General features: G+C 41.1%; 2 protein-coding genes across 2 annotated transcripts; both read left to right on the top strand.

The window, feature by feature from the left end:
• Positions 1-3,572: 3,572 nt before the first annotated feature.
• On the top strand, positions 3,573-4,145 carry LOC142639691 (uncharacterized). Its single transcript, XM_075813835.1, has one exon. It carries the CDS (start codon positions 3,573-3,575, stop codon positions 4,143-4,145), a length of 573 nt encoding a protein of 190 aa, XP_075669950.1.
• A 429-nt stretch (positions 4,146-4,574) lies between these two features.
• LOC142639690 (uncharacterized) lies at positions 4,575-9,021 on the top strand. Its single transcript, XM_075813834.1, has 4 exons — positions 4,575-5,060; positions 5,792-6,037; positions 7,361-8,101; positions 8,737-9,021. The coding sequence occupies exons 1-4, from the start codon at positions 4,575-4,577 to the stop codon at positions 9,019-9,021; spliced, it is 1,758 nt and encodes a 585-aa protein (XP_075669949.1).
• Positions 9,022-17,066: the final 8,045 nt, after the last annotated feature.

Genomic DNA, 17,066 nt, shown 5'->3' with positions numbered 1-17,066 from the left:
TCATTTCCTGGAGAAGATCTGAGCTTGGTCCTTCTAGAGTAGCTGCCTGCCAGCGGTCACTTCTTCTTTAGCTGTCTCCCTCGTCATCCCGGTTGGTCCCTGAACGGTTGTCTTCCTACTGGAGTCACAGCCTCATCTCTTGGTTCTGTCTGGTAAACTCTTCCACACTAGCTGTAAGTGCTTGGATTTGCAAAGCCAATACCGCAGGATCTTGGTTGGACTCTATCTAAACTTGGAAATTGACTGGAACTATGCTTTTGAACCTTAATGCGAATTGATGATGCGAAAATTGTCAGTAATGTAGGTTCGTCTAGACAGAGTTGAATCTTCGTAACTGTACCTGCAAATGTGATGTAAAGCTCTCCTTTGGTGATCACCAATGTGGTGCCTGCCACAGAGCCTCCAATGATAAAGTCAGTAACTTGAAACTTTTTAGGAAGTAAGAGAGCTCAGAATATCATAATTATGTGTGCTAAAGTGTATTTTAGTTGTGTGTATGTATCTGGTCTAGTTCTGATGGACTTGTATATATAGCTTCATAGTTTCTTGCCGTTGGGGCTTTAATTGTTGCTTTAGTGCTCTTTCTGTAACGCCTCAGGGCTTATTACTGCGGGTGTTGATGAGCTTCCAACGGTTTGACAACTAATTAGTAATTGTCCGAGGCATTGAAACCTCTTATTAATGATTTGCCTTCCTTCATCCATGACGTGTCAAGGTGGACGAATGTTCTTGATGAGGTCGTCTAGGTAAGAGAGTTCGTCGGTCCCATCAAGTACAAAGTTGGTTGTAGCCAATTGCTATAACTCCACTTAATATATTTTTGTTTGATGTGAATTTTGAGAAATCTAGTGTTAGACTACATTTTCTTCTTATATCCTCCATGTTTACAAAATTTTCAGAAGATTAAAGATCAATAACCATATTATTAACCAAATATTTAAATTTAAAATTTTTGTAGTCTAAAATTATGCATAAAAAACAAATTTATCAATTGAATAGTAAATAACATCCAATTCATGCGAAATTTGATATTCATGTTAAGAACATAAAAAAAAACATGTAATATAAATGTTTGAGTTTCAAAATATGTAGTCATTAATTTTTTTAGTGGAAGTTGTAGCTATTGACTACAACCAAATTTGTAGTTAAACTTTATTCATCTTACAAATTGTCACATAATGGGTGGGAAAGATAGCTCAAACCTATCCAAAAGGCAAAATTTGTTCAATTGAAATCAATTTTTTTTTTGTGCCTATATTTAATTTTTGCAAAAACATATTATTGAAAAGCCTATGTCCGAAATTATTTGGTTATATAGCTCCTTTTGGAACTCAAGTTTCGAGTTTTGCAAACTCAAGTTTTTCCATTTGAAAAATTGCATAGAGGTTGCAATTTTTATTTTAAATTAAGTGTTTGATGGAACTAAACTCGAGTTCCGAGCGTATATGTTATTTTAAAATACCACATCTAATGATCCGTGTGAGTATCTTTTCGCTTGGAGCTCGAGTTTACTAAATTCATTTTTCACTTAGAACTCAAGTCTGGTAAACTCAAGGATGTCAAGTTTGCTAAATTCGATTTTCAGACAAAGACTTTTTAGTAATATACAATAGTTTTTTTTTAGGGGGGGGGAATCTGAATATTGGCAATAAAGAAGAAGAAGGAAACCCCCCATAAACCCTTTCACCCATTTTAACAAGGGATTTTTTTTTTTTCAAAATAACATTAATTTGCAAACAATTTTGTTAGGTAGCATCGTTTCTAAACTATTTAGGAAACTAACATTTCGAGTGTTTGAAACTCGAGTTCGCTGTAGCAAATCGAGTATCAGAGACTCGAGCTCCACAAGAAAACCCAAATATCATAAAACACACAAAAGTACACAAGCAAACAAGCAAAAAACAAATATCAAACCACGAAACCAGCGAAGACAAAAAAGCAGATAAATAACAAATAGAAACCCAAAACACAAATACAAAAAACAAGGAAAGAGGAACCCATAAACCCATGAAGACAAAAAACTGAGAGATCTTTCTAAAGAAGCCCAAACCACGAAGACAAAAACAACAAACTAGAGAGATCAAAACCAGGTGGTGGCGGCGATTGAAATCAAGCTCTCGTAGTCTTTGGGTGGGTTTTTTCATTCTTGTTGTTGATTTTCTCTTTGGGTCTTGATTCATCACCCTAGGTCTTGTAAGTTTTGATTTTTGGGTTTTGTAGAACTCAAGTCCGTAAGATTTTATTTCCCTTAAATTTTTATAGAAATCAAGTCTGTGACACTTAATTCTTTTACATGCTCCAGATGTTAGTTTTTTAAATAGTTTGGAAATAAAACTAACAAACAAAATTGTTTGAAAATGGGTGTTGTTTTGAAAAAAATCCCTTTTAACAAGCAAGAAGCAAAGGGTGTGAGAGGGAGGGAGAAAGAGAGAAAATCAAAATGGCAACTTCAGTGGCTGGAAGATCCACACTAAAGAGGGAAAAATTAGGGATGACAGAATCATTTAAATCAATGTGACGGTTCTGGACTGGTGGGATGATAGTGGACGGATCAAAGGGTCACGGATACTAGGTAGACGAATTCAAGGATCATGTGGCGTCTCTCAGTTGTTGAGTGATCTCCAAGAATTCTTAAATGGAATAAACTCGCGCCTCACGATTAACCCCAAGAGTCCTACTGTGAGTAGGATCCTAATTTAGAAAGGTTCCGTAATATACACTATTAACCAAGAAAACTCCTATAAGGAAAGGAACTCTAGGAGATATGCAAAATCCATGAGGTTCACTCCTAGAAGGAAAGAACTTTGTGACTAAGGCGTGAATTTCGGCCCTACACTACTATAAATACCCTGAAACCCTAACAAATTAAGGTACGCATAATTCATCGCAGCTCTAACACTCTAGAGTAGTGATAAGTTCTAACTTGACATTCAGAGGGTTTTTGGCCGGCACCACACCGGTGTTCTCTGTTAGGTTTCTCTTTTTGTTGTGCAGGTATTGTTTCAAGCTTGTGAGGACCGTGTGACTAATTGGTGATTTTTTGGTATCATCAGTTGACGCCGTCTGTGGGAAGAGTAGTCAATCGTTGCTTTATCCCTAGGACAAAAAGTTGCATGGTACTCACTCGTTCGATGGCAACAACTAACAATAATCAGGGTGACAAACCGCACACTACGGCCTTGGAGAGACAAGTCCAAACCCTTACGGCGGCAATTGAACGCCTAACCAAGCAGAATCATGATGTAGAGGAATAGTTGCGGCAAAAGAATGCACGCCTCGGTACACAAGAGGAAGACCAGGAAGGGACAAGCGCTGAGAGGAAGAACCAGGAAGGACCTGAGGGTAGCAACGCTACGAGCAGACCAAAATGGCAAGACACAAGCCGACCATCTGTCTCGGATACTCTCCCACCTCACATATCCACCGAGATATAGATGATGAGGGAACAGATGGACGTCATGATGAACGCCCTCAGAGGTCGAGTGTCCAACGACCTCGATGACCTGGTCTAGCGAACTGATTCGCCATTCACAGCGCTCGTCAGTTTATGCCCCCTTCCCCCAAAATTTCACATGCCTCAGGTGGAGAGTTATGACGGGTCCAAGGACCCCTTAGACCACTCAGAGTCTTTCAAGACCATAATGCACCTTCAAGGAGTACCGAACGAGATCATGTGCAGAGCCTTCCCTACTACGCTGAAGGGACCTGCGAGGATCTGGTACAGCAGGCTGACGCCCAACTCCATCAGCACTTTCAAGGAGTTAAGCACTCAATTCATGTCACACTTTATCAGGGGTCACAGGTATAAGAAATCCACCGCGTGTTTGATGAACATTAGGCAATGGGAAGACGAGACGCTAAGATTGTGCATAGCTCACTTTAACAAAGAGGCTCTCTCGATAGACGAAGTGGACGACAAGATACCCATGGCAGCGTTCACCAATGGGATGCGGAAGCGTAAGTTCCTCTTTTCTCTGCATAAGAACAACCCGAAGACTATGTCAGAAATACTTTATAGGGTGACCAAATACATGAATGCGGAAGACATGTTACTGGCCCGAGAAGAGAAGCCTAAAAAAAGGGAGAGGCAGGAAGATACACAACTGGATAGAAGACAGAAGATGGCTAGGACTGGAGAATGGTAGGAGGACCGACGTCCCAAACCACCTACAGGGAAATTCACAAGCTTCACCCCGCTAACCGCCCCGATCGATCAGGTACTAATGCAAATTAAGGATGAAAGAGCCCTAACTTTTCCAGGAAAGCTGAAAAGAGAGCCAAATAAAAGATCAAGGGATAAATATTGTCGTTTTCATCATGATCATGGCCATAACACAGCTGACTGCTATGACCTAAAGCAAAAAATTTAAGCTCTTATCAAACAAGGGAAGCTACAAAGGTTCATCAGCAAAGATAGGACGGACCAACCGCAAGACCTGGTTCCCCGACAGGAAAACGAGCGCCCAAGACCACCGATATGGGATATAAGGATGATTGCTGGGGGCACAGCGATTGTGGGATCATCCAAAAAGGCCCGTAAAACATATCTAAGGATGGTTCGGAGTTTCTAGATGATGGGTTCTGTGCCGAAGAGGACGTGGGTTGATAACCCAATCGTCAAGTTTTTGGAGGAAGATGCACGACGCCTTCACCACCCACACGATGATGCGTTGGTCGTCAGTATACGAGCAAGAGATTACAATATGCACCGGGTTTTGGTTGATAACGGAAGCTCGGCTAACATCCTCTACTACCCCACATTCCAGCAAATGGGGATTGGTAGAGAGCGACTAGTTCCGACAAACACCCCATTCGTCGGCTTTGGAGGGACAAGGGTCTACCCCCTTGGGGCTGTCATATTGCCTGTGACGGTGGGTGATTACCCCCAGCAGATCACTAAAGACCTAACATTCCTTGTGGTCGATTGCTCATCAGCTTACAATGCCATCCCTGGACGACCCACTCTCAATTTATGGAAGGTCGTGACCTCGACCTACCATTTGATGGTTAAGTTCCCAACCAAGTATGGAGTTGAAGAGCTAGGTGAAAATCAAGTAACTGTATGTGAATGCTACATAGCTATGATGGAGATGGACGACCACCTACAAACGATGAACATAGAAGAACAGTGAACGGTAGCAGAATTGGTGGAAGAGTTAGAAGAAGTACCTCTCGATGATTCTAGGCCCGAACGAACCACGAGAATTGGTACTTTGGGCAGCCAGTCAGTACGGCAAGCACTTGCAACGTTCCTAAAGAAAAACAAGGACGTATTCACATGAAGTCACGAAGACATGCCAGGGATCGACCCGTCAGTCATAGTCCACGGGTTGAATGTATCACCCTCATTCTCTCCCGTCTGATAGAAAAAGCGAGAGTTCGCCCCTGAGCGAGACCGAGCCATAGCCGAGGAAGTGCAGAAGTTACATGAAGCAGGTTTCATACGTGAAGTATACTATCCAGATTGGTTGGCAAACGTGGTGAAGGTCAAGAAGGCCAATGAGAAGTGGAGAATGTGTGTAGATTTCACAAATCTAAATAAAGCCTGCCCTAAGGACAGCTACTCGCTTCCATGATTGATACCCTGGTAGACTCGACCGCAAGACATGAACTTTTAAGCTTCATGGATGCGTTCTCCGGCTACAACCAGATCAAATTGGATGAAGTTGATCAGGAGAAAACCTCGTTTGTTACAAGTCAAGGGCTATTCTGTTACAAAGTAATGCCCTTCGGACTCAAGAATGTAGGAGCCACATATTAGAGATTGATGAATAGGATGTTCATGCACCAGATTGGAAGAAATGTGCAAGTTTATGTAGACGACATGCTGGTGAAAAGCGTTCGGGAGTCCGACCACTTGAGCGACCTCCGGGAGACTTTTGACACTCTTCGGTCTTACAACGTGAAACTAAATTCGAGCAAATGCGTGTTCGGAGTAACCGCAGGAAAGTTTTTAGGATTTATGGTATCCCAAAGGGGTATTGAGGTCAACCCAGAGAAGGTAAAGGTGATAATGGAATTAGCTCCCCTAAAGACGGTAAAGGAGGTACAAAGCTTGAATGGCAAAATAGCAGCCCTAAATAAGTTTGTATCAAGGGCGACGGACAAATGTCTCCCTTTCTTTCACACGTTGAGGAGATCGTTTGAATGGACAGACGAATGTCAGTAGGGATTTGAAAATCTGAAGGAATATCTCTCTTCCCCATCGCTACTTAGCCCGTCCAAGCTGGGCGAAGAACTATTTCTATACTTAGATGTCTCCCCAGTAGCCGTCAGCGCGGCACTAGTCAGAGAAGAAGATAAAGTGCAAAGGCCAGTATATTTTGTAAGCCGAGCGCTCAGAGGAGCAGAAGAAAGGTACCCTGATGAGAATCAACAAGCATTCAAGGATCCATTTCATGTTCCAGTTGGGCCTATTACAAGAGCAAGATCCAAGAAGATCAAAGAAGCACTTAATGGGCTGATTCAAGAGATTTGGGTTGATTCTAACGCAGGACATTCCAAACTTGGCCCAAAAGAAGATGAAAGCGTAATAAATTTAATTCAAGCTATTTAGGGCTGATCTGGTTTAATTGGGAGTGATTTATGGTTGATTGACTTTCCAGCTCTATATCAGTTAAGGCAGATTTTTTCCTATTTTGGATCTGCTAATTTCAGGCCAAATCAACTTTTATTTAGGGTTTTATTATCTAGTACGTTTTTTAGGTATTTTCCTTGTTTTTAGGTGCATTTAATGCTTTTTAGGTCAAACTTGATTCCTGATATGGTAAGGTATCAATTAGGAGTTATTTTAGAATATATTTTTTTGTCTGTCAAGTTTTGTGGAGTCCTTAAATAGGCCCTGAAGTCTGTAAACGTTTTTCAGAAAATTATTGAATAAAATTCAGAAAAGGTGAGGCTTTGCTCTCTTTTGGTTCTTCAAGAACTGTGAACTTATCAAGGATTCTTCCTTGTGGCGTTCAAACTTTATACCTTTGGTTCGCGTTTCGATTATAAACGTTGGGTCAGGGTTTCTATCATAAATCTGATTTTTAGCTTTCCTGGGTTAAATATTCCAATATTTTTGTTGGGTCTCAAAGCGTGTCGATTGAGGTTCGCATCATACCCTCAAATGGAAAAGCTAGCCTTCGCATTAGTGACCAAGGCGCGAAAACTCAAGCCCTATTTCCAAGTGCATACCATAACTGTCCTAACAGATAAGCCTTTGCGAAAAGCTATGAGTAGCCCCGAAGCTGCAGGACGGATGGCATTATGGACAGTTGAGCTAAGTGAATTTGACATACAATACTGACCACGAATTGCTTTAAAAGGACATGTAGTAGCTGACTTCATCACTGAGTTCACTCTCGTGGAAGACCAGGGGATAGAGGAAGTTCCCATATGGAGCATCCACACGGACGGATCCTCCAATAGACACGCATGTGGGGTCGACGTAGTACTCCACACCTCGGAAGGAGGTAAGATTGAGTGCATGATCCGTCTAGACTTTGCCACGACCAATAACAAAGCAGAGTACGAAGCCTTGATAGCAGGATTGGACCTCACGATAGCGGCCGGAGCTAAAAGCGTGGTCGTATACTCCGATTCTCAAATTGTAACCAGTCAGGTTAATGGCAACTACGAGTGCAAGAATGAAAGAATGAAGAAATATCTTGAGGAAGCGAAAGGTCAAACTGCTAACCTCCAAATAAAATTGGTTCAAATCCCAAGGAAGGAGAACCAAGATGCCGACCGGCTTGCCAAAGCAGCTTCAATAGAACCTATGATTGTCCTCGACCGGGTATTGTCTTTCGTCCAACTCTCATCATTAATTGACACTACTAACATACTGGGGGTAAGTGATGAACGCTGTTGGATGACCCCGATAGTCGCCTACCTAAAGAACGGCGAGCTACCAGATGACAAGGAGGCTGCAAGGAAGTTGAAGGTCAAAACGGCCAGATTCATCCTAATCAAAGAAATCCTGTACAAAAGGGGTTTCTCCTGGCCCTACCTAAGGTGCCTCGCCTCTGAAGAAGCAGACTACATTATGAGGGAGGTTCATGAAGGAATCTGCGAAAATCACTCAGGATCGAGGTCCTTGGTGCATAAACTACTCAGGGTAAGATATTAATGGCCAACAATGCAGAAGGATGACGACACATACATTAGAGCCTGAGACAAGTGCCAACGGTTTGGCAATTTTATAAGGCAACCAACAGAAGAGCTCACCCCTATAACGGCCCCATGGCCGTTCGCACAATGGGGGTTAGATATCATGGGCCCCTTCCCAATAGTGGTAAGGCAACTGAAGTTCCTAGTAGTTAGCATTGACTACTTCACCAAATGGGTGGAAGCAGAGGCTTTGGCCACTGTCACGGAGAAGAACATCTGAAGTTTTGTATGGAGGAATATTATTTGTAGGTATGCCATACCCAGGGTACTCGTCTCAGACAACGAAAAGCAGTTCGACAATGACGCGTTTCGAGACTTTTGTTCCCAGATAAGGATCAAGAACCACTACTCGTCACCTACCCACCCATAGGCCAACGGACAGGTTGAAGTCACAAACCGATCCTTGCTCAAAATCATCAAGACTCGGCTCGAGGGGTAAAGGGTATATGGCTGGATGAATTACCAAGTGTTTTATGGGTGTACAGGACAATAGCCAGGACACCAACTAGGGAGACATCGTTGTGACTGGCATATGGTAGTGAGGTAGTCATCCTAGCAGAAGTTGGTCTTACAAGCTACCAGGTTGGGAACCACGATGAAAGCACGAATGATGAAGCCATGCGCCTGCAACTGGATCTGGTGGACGAAGTCAGAACAACGACCGAACAAAGATTGGCACTATACCAGAACCTTATGGCAAAGCATTGCAACTGTAAGGTTAGGCACAAGGACTTTCAGGTTGGAGATCTTGTCTTAAGGAGAGTAACCGGCGCTACAAGGGATGCCTCTCAAGAAAAGCTAGGACCTAACTGGGACGGACCGTACAGGATCACCTCATGGAATAGGAAGGGAACATACTACCTGTAGACATTGAAAGGGCAAAAGTTAAATCACCCATGGAACCCAGAGCACCTGAAGAAGTACTACCAGTAGACGGTGAACAAAAACACAAAGAACATCATGCTCCTCATTTCCAGTTTATCTTTTTCAGCAGATAGTTGTAGTTTTTATTTTCTACGGTACTCTTAGAGCCCAAAGGGCAATTTTCTTGTTTTTTATGAACAATATTCTACGCATCCATCATAATAAGAGGAGTTTATTTAGAGCATGTTGAATGTTTTCCGCTGAAATCTAGACACTAAGTCCATAAGATGGACGGAACATCCTATGAAGGATGAAAATTCACTAAGTCCATAAAGTGGACGGATCATCCTATGAATGATGAAAATTACCAAATCCATAAAGTGGACGGATCATTCTATAAAGGATGGAAATTCACTAGTCCATAAGATGGACGGATCATTCCATGAAGGATGAAAATTACCAGGTCCATAAGATGGACGGATCATCCTATAAAGGATGGAAATTCAGTCCATAAGATGGACGGATCATCCTATAAAGGATGAAAATTACCAAGTCTATATATTGGACGGATAATCCTATGCAGGATGAAATTTAGTAGTCCACAAGTGGACGAATAATCCTGTGCAGGATGAAATCTAATAGTCCTTAAAATAGACGGATTATCCCAAAATGTGGACGGTTTCGCCCCATGAAGGATACAAGTTCGTGAAATTGGTAATTCATAAATATGGACAAGAATCACAACTACAAATCTAAGGTGGATAAAAACAATGACCCGTCAAGACCACATAAGTAGATGGTTTCGTCCAATAAGATTGCAAAACAGTCAATAAGGTAGACGGGCTACATAAATTTAACTATAAAAAGGACAGATTCACCAACAGGATGAATCACCGACCATACAAATGGACGAGGTTAAAAATTTGTCTATAAGGCAGACCCTAAATTAAGAATTGCGCGTGGAACAAAAGCAAGACCAATCAAATATACAAAAAGACAAATAAGAAGCAAGCAGCTGAGTAACTCAAGCCCTACAAAAGGGAATATGTCCACATACAAAAAATACGACGGATAAAAACTACAACTATCTGCTGGGGAATGTTTTCAATCTTCTCTTCATTGTCTGCTTGATGGACGTCACCCTCGACAGGCTTCACTTGGCTTTCAACAGGGGTCGGGTCTTTGATCATAAGAGGATCATTAACAGCAAAAAAATCATTTGTACTCTCAAAATGGACAGATTGAGCTAAAGTCTACCCCTGTACGTCAATCTTGATGTGGGACACGTCTAGATCTGGATATGAAGTCTTGACTTGACAAAGGGCATCATCAAAACCTTCAGCAAAGGAGCTACCAAGCTCAGATAAGAGGAGATTGGAGTCATGGTACTTACGTATCGCCTCCTCCTTAGCTTGACGGAGCTGACCCTTGACATTCGTGATCTCTTTTTCTTTATCTTTCAGGATCTGCATCAGCTGCTCCGTCTGCTTTTCTAGCTCTCCCCTAACCTGCTCAAAGCAAGCAAATTTCTTCTCCATGCCCGCCTTCCAAGCCTTCGAACTGTTCAGCTTATCGCCCGTCGCGTTAGACTTTTTCCTAAGACAGTCCAAGGACGTCTCATGATTCAGTAATAACAGTAAAAGTAATAACAGTAATATAGTAAAGACGGATAGGAAGTACCTGAGCAATACTGAAAAGACCCGTCTCCCCCATTGCCTCGGTAGCATGGTTGCCGAGGTCCTCATAGTCGTCGACAACAGTGATGATAGACGGAAGTTTTTCCAATGCATACTCTGAATCTTCTCGGAGGAGGATGGGTGGTTTCTCGTTGACGGTGGCTGGACCCTTCATTAAGCCTTTGCCCTTTCCTGGCCTTAAGGGAGTAACCGTTCTCTTGGGTTCAACTTCGAGCCCAACAACGGGCTCAGGTATGGTCTTAGGTTTTTTGGGTTGACGGTCAGATTTTTCCGGTTGCTTCCTTTTAGACGGGACGAATGAACCCGTCCCCTTGGAAGGTTGACCACCTTCCTGTTTTTTCTTGGCTGCTTGCTGCTTGATGGAGGCCCTTCTTTTGGCATCGTCCATTTTTGAAAAAGTGAACAAACATACAGCATTACACAATGAAAAACAGTATTTAAAAATAGGGGTGATGGACTTACGTTTATGAACTCTAGCGTCGTATCGACGGGCAGCTATAGTGGGTTCGGGGCCGTCACAATGCCAAAATAGTGTGTCAAGGGTGACCAATTTCGCCCACGTCCGTTCCTCTAGCCTAGTTTTGTTAAAGATTTTCTCCAGGAAGCTCCACTGCTCAAGTGAGACTTGTGGACGGTCCCGAGCTGCAAAGAAGACGATTGGGGTAACAAAGTAAAAGTAAAGCTAATCTTGAATATATACAGGTGAAAACTAGACGGGTGCATACCAGACGGAGGCATTATGCCCCATGTTGTGTCGACGGGCATATATTTGTTATCACCTAAATGGCACATCCACTCGTCCCCTTCCATGAAAAAGTATCGACTTTTCCAATTCCTATTAGAGTTCGGGGTATCATGCACAAGCCTCAACAACGGGCTCCTAGCCACGAAGCTGTACATACCCCTGGATTGTATAATCTTAATGGGACGGTAACAGTGAAAGAATTCTTCCACCATCAACTTTCACGCTCCGTCAAACATAGCCCCATACAAAACCTCCACGCCAAGAAAGACCCTCCAGGCGTTTGGGGAGATTTGTGTGACGGACAAACCCAGATACTAGAGGAGGCGACGGTGGAGGGAGCTTAAGGGAAATCTGAGCCCTGCCTTTAGCATCTGCTCATAAACCCCGACACATTCAACACCCCTATAGTAGCATTTCTTTGATTTATGGGGTAGACGGAGGCGAATATTGTCAAGTATTTGGTACTTGGCCCTAAGAGTTTTGAAGTGGGATTCTTTGACTGTGGACCTGAAGTCATTGACCGTCCACAAGGGTAGCATTACGAACTCCCTAAGCCCGCCAGGACCTATAAAGGATTGGGTTGGGGGATCAACGCCATCTAGGCCGTCACTAGAGACATCCTCTGGCCTATACATCTCCAAACCCTCATCAACTAAGGATGTAGAAGTAGCGGACGGATTCCTTTCTTCACTTGAAGTGTCAGGGTCTTTCTGACCTGACGGGAATCCTTCATCGTAGCCCGCCTTGTCACGGACGAATGAATGGTTACTTGACGCACTAGACATCTATCACCTACATGTGACGGTAAACCCTAAGACACTGACAGGACTAAAAAGATAACGGTTGTACAAAAATTTAAAAAGAGAAGTTCAATGAAAGGAGAAGAATACATACCGATTGAAATGGAGGATGATAGACGACGGATGATCTAATTGAGTGGTGTATAGGCCTAACAAAGGTGATGGTGGCACTCTGATCTCAAAATTTCTAGGAAAAGTAGAGAATGAGGGGTGGGAAGGCAAGTTTATATAGAAGAAATGGCACGGAATACGAAGAGGCGCTTCGTTTTGAGTGACAAGCTACTAGGTGAGTGTCACGTGTCCAATATCATTAATAATCCCCCAGCCAGCCTGTCACGGAAGGTTTGGTCTCTCCTTAAAAGAATTGAACCGTCACTCCACGGGTTCGTCCATTTAGAGATCACGGACCCATGGAGTGAGGGGGAAACTGAAGAGGGAAAAATTAGGGATGACGGAATCATTTAAATCAATGTGACGGTTCTGGACTAGTGGGATGATAGTGGAAGGATCAAAGGGTCGCTGATACAAAGTAGATGGATCAAAGGGTCACGGATACTAGGTAGACGAATTCAAGGACCACGTGGTGTCTCTCAGTTGTTGAGTGATCTCCAAAAATTCTTAAATGGAATAAACTTGAGCCTCATGATTAACCCCAAGAGTCCTACTGTGAGTAGGATCCTAATTCAGAAAGGTTCCGCAATATACACTATTAACCAAGAAAACTCCTATAAGGAAAGGAACTCTAGGAGATATGCAAAATCCATGAGGTTCACTCCTAGAAGGAAAGAACTTTGTGACTAAGGCGTGAATTTCGGCCCTACACTACTATAAATACCCCGACACCCTAACGAATTAAGGTACGCATAATTCATCCCAGCTCTGGCACTCTAGAGTGGTGAGAAGTTCTAACTTGACATTTGGAGGGTTTTTGACCAGCACCACACCGATGCTCTCTGTTAGGTCTTCTCTTTTTGTTGTGTAGGTTTTGTTTCAAGCTTGTAAGGACCGTGTGACTAATTGGTGATTTTTTGGCATCATCACACACTATTACGTGCAATGTGCAGAGCATCAACGAATTCTTCTCCTTCTTCGGCAACAAGGAGATTCTCATTACCACTGCCACCGCGTTCTTCCAATTCTATGCCTCGTCTGTCTCCAACTCCTCCCCCTCCTCCTCCTCTAAGGTACCAACTCTTTCTTCCTTCTTCCCTTTCTCTCTATCTCCATCTCTATGATTTGAATTATGATTGGTTTGTAAAGGTTAAGGTTGGTCCGAAGAGAAGTGAGTTCTCTTCAATCCGTCCACTCTGCAATCGCTTCCGCTTCCCTTGTCTCCAAGCTCCCTACCGAAGCCACCACCTCCTCCCAAGGTAAGCTCTCTGGAAGAGCTTATTTCATTGTAACTTGTAGACTATAGTGTACTAGTGAGCTATGCAAATTTTGGTGGTGGGTGTTGTATAATTGTCTAGAATTGTGCACTATGAGTAGTGACTTTATTACAATAATGATTATTATTACTTACTTAAGATAATGCAATACAAAAACAACCTAGTTTTACTTTTAGTCCCAAAGTTTTGGGTATGCATCCTCTGCAGACTAGTCAAGGTGAACTACATGTATTCTGGGGGATGCCCCAACGTGTGTATGTAATGAATCCATTCATGATAGAGTGACTAAACTTTACATTGGTTATCAAACTACCGCAACCCTCATTTTTTTGGGCTTGGGTCTGGCTGTGAATAGAATATATGACAATAGGCACACAGGCTGGCAGAAATATAAATTAATGAATAACATTGATCTTTCAAGTATTAACTGTACTTGATGATAATGTACTTAGTTGCAAAAAGCACCTAACTCTTGAAGAAGCTCTACTTTTTTTAATTTCTTTTTTGGTGGTCATGGCTAAATATTGAAATCAATGGTTATTTCTCTCAATTTCAGCTCTAGGCAAGTTAGCGCTTTATTGTTGCTATAATTCATTCATTGATCCAAAGGGGAGCTTGAAAACTTATTTAGGAATTTGACATTGCAAAGGTTTTAAGCAAGGAAGCTTTTCTATTAAAATGGTATTGTTGGATTCTGTTTATGAGTTCCTTGTGAAGAAGAAGCTAGATTGCCTCTTAAAAATGCATTTTGAACATGCTTTTGCTCTAGGGTAGAGGCTCACAAGGATGAGAATAGTGATAATAAATAAATAAATAAAAGAAATCAGCTGCAGTCAGCTCCACAAAGGTATGGCATATATGCGGAGAAGTATCATGATGGGAAGGGTCCAACATAACGCGGCATCAAGAGTACAGAATGTCTCAATGTCAAGGTCACTGATGAACAGTTTTTTTGTCCTTGAGTGGGCCTTGTTATGAACATTTTGTTTGAATTATAAGGCAGACAACTGAGACAAGATGTTGACAAAAGCTGTACAAACTTTAGAAAGAGCTAGCACTGTGAGAGGCATCCTTGATGGAACAACAATGGTTATTTTGTGTATGCTGCAGTTAATTGTAACAACAGGCTGGTATTAATAATAACTGGTGTTTGAGAAGAGCTTTGAATTTTTTTATTGTGGGAGTGGGAACTCTTATGCAACCAAGTTCTGAGATGAGAAGTTGGACAGATAGGTTTCCTGGAATGGAATTCTGACTAACATTGATGAACTTTACACATAATATTTCTGTATGAGTGGCAATTTGTAAGTAGTTTCTGGTAAAGAGGTTGAAGATTAACCAGAAGCAACATATTCGTTTTGTCCCAGCCAATACTGTAGGGATTAGGAAGATGCATCCTGAGATGGAATGCAAATACATCAGAGACCACAGTATCTCTAGCTTGTAGCCGATATGATATTATGTAAATCTAAGGGCCTTACTTAGAAATAACGTAATGGCTCGTGAAACCATATGGCATTTAATTTTACTCCCTAAAAATATATGAAATGAAGGTTAGGGGATTTTCTCAGATAGTTATCTGCAAACCATTTTTAAGGTTGCTTTGAATGCTGTGGAGAAGGAAAAAATAAAACATATCTTCTTCTTTTAATATGTAATTTTTTTCTCTATTTGAGAAATTAAAAGTTACACATAAGTAATCTGAATTGTTGTATGTGTCTCAGTTGAGTGGAAGTTTATTATTGTCCTGGTCCCGACAGTGTTAACAATGTTAGATACATAGTATTTGGTTTCTTTTTTCAACCTTTGGTCCTTGATTGGTACGAAGGAAAAAAATTAATTTCTAATAATGTTAAATGAGATCTTAAGAAGGATTCCATTACAATTTTATTTTTCTCTTCTCCTTGTTCACTACAAGAGCCAAACAGCCATCAGGTTTTGAAAAGCATATCAATAAAAACATTGATAATCAAATAGCACAAAAGTGAATGAAACAGGCCCTACTGTATGAATGAACTTCAGAACAATCTATGATAAAGGAACATCACCCTTGGAACAAATAGTTTGTCAGTTGTTACATAATGGAGATGTCTTTTGGCTCAAAAAAAAAAAAAGAAAAAAAAAAGAAAAAAGAAAGAAAGAAAAGCAACTTTGAATGTCTTTATTTAAGGGGGCATAAAATGCTGCTCCAATTCTTACTGTTTAACGTTGTTTGAACAAGAGCAATTAAATGGAAAAAAAAGATATGTAGCATTGAAGTTTCTTTACCTGTTGGAATACTAGTATTTTTGGTTTGTTAAAATGTTGCTGATTGTTACTGTAAGAAGTAAATTTATAACATCTTTTTTCTTCACTATCTTGATGACAGGTAGATTTGCAAACTATCTCACTCCCATCTAGTACTGAGCGAATGCCGAGATCAGAGTTGTTCTACTTCTTATAATTGGCTTAGTTCATTTCAGAGGATTAGAGTTCAGGTCTTTCCAGGCTTAATTGCTGAGCATGCTTTTTTAACTTTCTTTTGCTACATAGCAACCCTCAAGCTATTTTCATAAATTCTCCTAGTTTGTTATATATGATAAATTTTATTAAACTGGGATGAGTGAATCTAAGTTTTAAGAAAATATTTGGATGTGGAAATGGTCACAATAAATGCACAATGGTTATGATTAATATGCATCTCTTGCAAGTGTAGTTTTGGGATAGGAAACAAAAGGCCTTCTTTGGTTTTCAGAACTAATTGGAAGTTGTTCTAGGTTGAATCTTGCCATTCTTTTAAAAAGAAATTTGTCTAGAAACAGAATAGTTAATGAAATCTTGGAAATTCAACCTAACATTATTCACTTTGCTTGATCCTAATGAATGTCACAAAATTTAGAAGAATTTTTGGAAATTGGATGAAATATTACAATCTTTGAGAATATTTTTAGGTTGTGAGCTGCTGATTGAGACAAGCTTGGTATCAATTTTTAGGTTATTGGCACCCCACCTAGTGGTGGGTATACCTCCGGGGTTTAATCCCCGGCATATTCACTTAGGGGAAAAAAAGTTGGCTCTCCTCTTGTTGAAACAGTGAGGTGGGGGGTATGGTCATAAGTTCAATACGAACTTGGTGTGTAACTTTCTAATAGAAAAAAAATCCAATGCCCATTAAAAGAATTGAAAGACTTGACTATCAGAAATTATGAATACCTATGATTTTAGGGTGAGGGGATTGGGAATTTCATCAAAGATGATTTTAAATGTCTTAGGAATTGGTTATTTCGAGACTTGCATGGTTCTAGTGGCGATGGTATTCTTTGAAGATTATATTCATTGTACTAATTTTGCTCTTTTGAACCAAAGTGTCCTATTCTTGCTGTAGACTGATCTGAGAGAAAATTAAAGAAATGACAGATGCCTGTAAGGGGAACTTGAG

The sequence above is a fragment of the Castanea sativa genome, chromosome 6, assembly GCF_040712315.1.
Source record: "Castanea sativa cultivar Marrone di Chiusa Pesio chromosome 6, ASM4071231v1".
NCBI lineage: Eukaryota > Viridiplantae > Streptophyta > Magnoliopsida > Fagales > Fagaceae > Castanea > Castanea sativa.
This window is presented reverse-complemented; position numbering and strand designations above follow the sequence as displayed.

What these genes read in the sequence shown, in the direction of transcription:
- LOC142639691 (XM_075813835.1), top strand. Translation starts at nt 3,573, where the DNA reads ATGCCTCAGGTGGAGAGTTATGACGGGTCCAAGGACCCCTTAGACCAC.
- LOC142639690 (XM_075813834.1), top strand. Translation starts at nt 4,575, where the DNA reads ATGGGTTCTGTGCCGAAGAGGACGTGGGTTGATAACCCAATCGTCAAG. An exon ending in TAGGTGAAAATCAAGTAACT is followed by an intron (nt 5,061 to 5,791) that starts GTATGTGAATGC and finishes TTCATGCACCAG; the next exon opens with ATTGGAAGAAATGTGCAAGT. An exon ending in AATTAGCTCCCCTAAAGACG is followed by an intron (nt 6,038 to 7,360) that starts GTAAAGGAGGTA and finishes GTGGAAGACCAG; the next exon opens with GGGATAGAGGAAGTTCCCAT.